At 39.9% G+C, this 5193-nt stretch overlaps 1 protein-coding gene across 1 annotated transcript; it reads right to left on the bottom strand.

Moving 5' to 3' along the window:
* Positions 1-2084: 2084 nt before the first annotated feature.
* On the bottom strand, positions 2085-4917 carry LOC102791229 (chymotrypsin-like elastase family member 3B). The gene is made up of 8 exons (XM_006790239.2): positions 4875-4917; positions 4679-4767; positions 4499-4596; positions 4218-4346; positions 3918-4054; positions 2704-2846; positions 2438-2590; positions 2085-2285 (listed from the first exon to the last, which is right to left on the bottom strand). Exons 1-8 carry the CDS (start codon positions 4915-4917, stop codon positions 2268-2270), a joined length of 810 nt encoding a protein of 269 aa, XP_006790302.1. The 3' UTR covers positions 2085-2267.
* Between the last annotated feature and the right edge of the window lie 276 nt (positions 4918-5193).

Raw genomic sequence — 5193 nt, 5'->3', positions numbered from 1 at the left:
AGGCTGAGCTCACTGTATGAATTTGAAGTGAGGGTTAATAAGTGTTTACTTGTTTTCTGCTCTGTGTGCACTCGATCAACAACAGTCCTGCCGGTAGAAACACATGTATGCGCTCTATAGAAGTGCACTTGTTTTGTGAAGAAGCTTATTTTTAGAGACACGTTTTATTCATGTACCTTATACACACACTATAAAAAAATACAATCAGGAAATTTATTTAAAAGTTTAATTAGACTGTATTAATTCCTGGTACTTAGTGGGTTTAATGCTATTATAGTTTGCTCCAACGTTACCATCTGCAGCATAACAGCTGAACTACACACGTTAGATGTACTTTTAAGTGTATTTAATATTAGTATTTAATATTTAGATGTGAATGCAGATGCTGAAACAGCTGAAGGTTGTTTTCGAGCTGCGAAGATAAACACTCTGTGGCATCTACTTCAGGTTTATCACAATCCATAAATGTCTGCAACAAGTTAAGAGTCACCAGAATCGCAGAGGCTACATTACAAGATAATAGCTCCATAGAAGCCAGAAAAGGCTTTATGGAAACATGAGATCAAAGTGAGAAGGAGAAGAAGTATACTTTTCATGTGTTCTGTCAAACCTGGAGGAGGTGCTGTGAGGCCTGGGCAAAACTGGCTTAGTCTAAGCTGGATAATATTAAGAAAGTTAGATAAAAAGTTCTGTAACTGTTTTAACAGTTGGTTGTGTTTTGTAATTATGTTTTAATTATTCTTTTAATTATGTTGTGTTGCTGTTTTGTAATTTTGTTTTCCCCAAGTGTTTCCTAATTGTTTCACTGATTGTTGTGCTTAAATGTGCTCCATATAAATGACCTTGTGTTTCTAGTTACCTGTGTGTTGCCCATATGCTTCCTTGCCTATTACTGTTAATTTTTTGGGCTCTTTTTACTGCCTAAGTTTGAAAGATAATTTTTCTCATGGTTGGTGTTACTCAGTGTGGTCTTAATTGTTTCCACCCGTGTCTCATTTCCTCTGTGTATATCTACTGGTATTTATAGATGTTTTTTTTTTATTCTCATGTGTGTTACTACGCTACCTGTCTTTGCCTTACTGCATTAGCTTTTTTTTTTCTTTTTTAAAATAATTAGGGATCAGTCTCTTTTCAATTAAGTCTTTTTTTTTTAATCTGGGGCTGGCTGAATTTCTGGTTGAATCATTAGAAATCCCTTCACTCTCATTACTGGACCTTCATTCCACAACAGGGGTATGGCTCCAGTTGCACTGTGTGTGGGACCAAAGATTTTATCATTATCAAATAAGTTGGAAAACCTTATAAATAAGCCAGTTGCCAGATTTCAATCACACAGGGTACTTTAAATGCTGAAGACGATACTCTGAAGGCTTTAAAGGTCTGGAAAATACTTCTATAATATATATATATATATTTATTTGTCAGTCTTGAAGCCATCAGCTCACCCAGATATTAAAAACAGGCCCTTAACTTTAAAATGGCTTTTTGCATACATGATAAAATACAAATGTGCACATAAATTCTTAAAGCCAGTGTCTACATTGTCTCAAAGTTGCATTTAGATGTCAAAGATGCCTAAATAAGTAGAAACACTAGATTTCACTCAAGCTATTATGTTGCTGTGCTAAAAATAAGAAAGTCTGTTCTTATTAACTGGATGAATGTTTGTCAAAAGTGTCCCAAAATGCTCCTGTTATCTGATGCAGCAGACCACCAGCGCCGTGCATCAAGGTAACCGATTGCTGTTATTTATCTGATGTTAAGGCCTGCTTTCCAGCTCAGCTCCCATCAGCCAGTATATTCACTGGTGCCGAAACTTGGATGACCTTGGTAGTGATTGATAGGAAATGCTGATTCATAAGTCCTCCACGCACGCTGATGGGAATCCATTCCTCTTTCTTCTTATCACACAGCAGGAGAGGTGAAGTATTAAGTGTTGCTGCAGAGACAGGAATTCATTTTGCACCTTTCCTGTAAATTTTTTAAGACATGGAAACTGCAGTTCTTGTCATGAAGGCTTACTGTGGTTGTTTACAGTCGGTGATTTTGACAAGAATGCAGGAATGAAGAAAACAGCAATTTCATTTTTAAGAAAATTTTATTATGGAATTGGGTTTTTTTTATGTTTTTTTTTTTTTTTTTTTGAGCTGTTACAAAATTCTGATTGTAATGTGTAACCTGTAAATGAGATCACCCCGTGTAGGGAGAAATATTGACTTGGGATCTCATTATTTTTTGGAGTTCATCAGCTGGTATCCAGCAGATCCTCAGTACTTCAGCATGACCTAAAGAAACAAGATGATTTATTGACAGATTAAATATTTTATTTATCAGTGACACTGGCTGAAATGCATTTGTTTCTCAACAGACAGACTCATGCACAGAAGAGGAAACTCTATAGATGGAATGGAAAGAATGGAAAGCGGCATTAATTTACCTCGCTGAGCCACTCGGTGAAGGCAGAGGTACGGGTGAAGACCGTGGGCTTCTTCACTTCGTTGCAAACACGGGAGGAAACAAAGCTGGTTACACCCTGGACATACCACCTACCATCCTGACCCACACAGTTAAGAGGACCGCCAGAGTCTCCCTGAGAGAGAAAGAGGCAGAGGAAGGGTTGGTGCATGAAGCAGCTGACCTTGTTCACTGCAGGTAATTCAGTTCTGACAGGTACAAGCTGCTTTCTTTTGATGCTTCACACACATTGCATCCTGATACAATGTCTCCTCCTGCACAGATCATGGTGCTCTTGACGTTGATCCCCCACCAGTCGCTGCGGCTGCACACACTGTGCTCCACCACAGGCAGCAAGGCCTGCTGCAGTTTATCAGGCATGGGGCCGTGAGCTGACACACAGAGAGGATAGAGCTGCTCAGCAACGCGTAAATACAACACACTGTATACTGCATGCATCAGGCAGAATCAGACAAGTTGTTTGAAAGCTAGTGCTCATTACTGTTACTAGTACTACATGCAGTTAATTAGCTTTATTATTTATACTTGCACCAAAAGCAGTTACTCATTACCTTATTAGGCAGGTCCATCAAATGTGTTATGAAACCTTTTCTAAACTAAAGTGACGTCTGCATGCAGGGCCATCCTTGGGCAATATTAACAAGCTAGACATCATAAACACGTGGCTGCATGAGCCAAATGTGTTTTCTTGGTTTAACTGCATCCACTGCACATGTGCACCGCTGTTTTCTCCTACACTGTGTACAAAAGTTTGACATCACCCACTGGTTTGTGAATACCTGATTCTGAGCTCTCAAACTTTTTGCTGCCATCATCTTAGCTTTTTGAAATCAGACTTAAACTAGTAATTAAAACTCTAAACTCATGGGGATGCATCAGGTGAGAGGTTGCCTTCTCACTGACTTCTGGTGAGGTTTCTTACATGCCATTGTGCACATTGCTCAGCAGTGGTCTCACATCGATGTCATATTCGCCAACCATTTGGGAAACGGTTGATCAAGGTTGCAAACTATGTATCTTAGGGATGGATACATTGATTGAAAAGAGTGTTCTGTGCTAAAATCCTCCATGTGATTGTTTTCTTTACTGGCAGACTGCTGTAATCACCCACAGTGATTACATCCCACAGGAAGAGGCTGTCTGCAAACACTTGCTAATTACTGTTGGCATTCCAGAGCCTACTGCCATCTATTGTATACAGTCTATGATTTGTAACTTCACTGAACACCTTTGCTAGCTAGCATGTCCCATTCCTTGCTAAACCATAATGTATGACCACTTGAAAGAGAGACTTCAGTTGCATGGCTTTTACAAAAGGTATTACTACCCAAAATTAGCAGAAAATGCAGACTGCATATGCTAAAATTGAACCTTTTCACACAGATGGAACAAGACAATGACCTGCAGTTATTAACATGACATAAAAGAGACAGAGACAGTACTGTAAAGGTTTCCCCAGCCAGTGATGTAACACGGGGCTCCATGGGCGAGGATCTCTCCAGCCTGTGGAAGACAAGCAATGCCCACGCTGTCATTCATAATGGGGCTCTTATCCAGTTTCAGCAGGGCAAGATCATTCCTGGAGGAGAACCATCGTAATAGTTAGATTTTTACTGATCGAGGAGGTGAAAGGAGGCATCTCTTAAACCAGCTAAAATGCTTCTTCGAGATTGTTTTATAGTCTTGTGTGAGAGCAGTTGCTTTTTGAAATGCATTTTCTTCAGCTTTCAGAATGTACTTACCCATCAGAGACATGGTTGATGTCCCAGTTAGGATGGACAACAATGCGCAGAATATCTATGATCTGTTCAGTTCCCTCCTGCTGGCTCATGTCATGTTCTCCCAATAACACACGGTACACATCTCCTGGCCTGTAAGACAGTTTTGACCATTTATGATTTATCAGTTTTCTTCTCCTTAAACTTTTGAATGCCAGAGATCTTTTGGTGTGCTTTTTACACAGTCCCCGACTTCTGTCTTTATGCTCTAAACTCTCATCCCTTGATCAAGCTTAGCTAGTCACCAGATGCAGTGTCCAGCGGTCAGTACCCAGCGAGGTCCAACCAGAGTCCCTCCACAGGTGTGATGGTAACGACTGCCGTGCTTCACCTGCAGGGAAATCTGAGAAAAAGAAGCTGACAATTTAGTAATTCTAAACAAAACAATAGTTGAAGTACATTAAACATTAACAAACTGTAGTTACCTGCCAAGGCCAGCTATGCGGATGGGCATCCTCTCCATTTACAACCCTACCAGTGTTGGGCTGGACAGCAGGTGTACCACAACTAAAAACTACAATTATATTCGATTATATAACTAAAATGTAATTTATATCTGAATTTTGTCTTTTGTAAGAATTGAACTACTTTTTCCTTTTCTAACCAGACCAAACTACTTACCATATGCTGCTTGTAGCAGCATAAGGACCAGTATCTGCAGCATGCTGTCGTTGTGAGAGGTAGTTCAGTTCGGGGAAGTTCTTTTATACCTGCTCAGTGTTTCTATCAACCCAAATGCAGATTACACTGAACTTGTGAAACTCTTTTATCAGTCTCACTGCTGATTGTAGCTGAGAAAAACCTTCCTGTTCCACAGATGCATTAGTTGGTCTTTGCTGACCTGCCTGCTGATTGGGACAAATGGGTGGTTTACTGTGCAAATAGTGCAACAGACTTTGAATTAGCTGGAACTCAAAACGCTTTTAGGCATTTTGAGATA

This window comes from Neolamprologus brichardi, chromosome 23 (genome assembly GCF_056152115.1).
Source record: "Neolamprologus brichardi isolate AB-2024 chromosome 23, ASM5615211v1, whole genome shotgun sequence".
NCBI classification, from domain to species: Eukaryota; Metazoa; Chordata; class Actinopteri; order Cichliformes; family Cichlidae; genus Neolamprologus; species Neolamprologus brichardi.
Note: the sequence above shows the minus strand (reverse complement) of the source record. Positions and strands in the feature narration are given on the sequence as shown.

What these genes read in the sequence shown, in the direction of transcription:
- LOC102791229 (XM_006790239.2), bottom strand. Translation starts at nt 4,917, where the DNA reads ATGCTGCAGATACTGGTCCTTATGCTGCTACAAGCAGCATATG. An exon ending in GCTGCTACAAGCAGCATATG is followed by an intron (nt 4,768 to 4,874) that starts GTAAGTAGTTTG and finishes ATATAATTGTAG; the next exon opens with TTTTTAGTTGTGGTACACCT. An exon ending in ACCGCTGGACACTGCATCTG is followed by an intron (nt 4,347 to 4,498) that starts GTGACTAGCTAA and finishes ACTGTCTTACAG; the next exon opens with GCCAGGAGATGTGTACCGTG.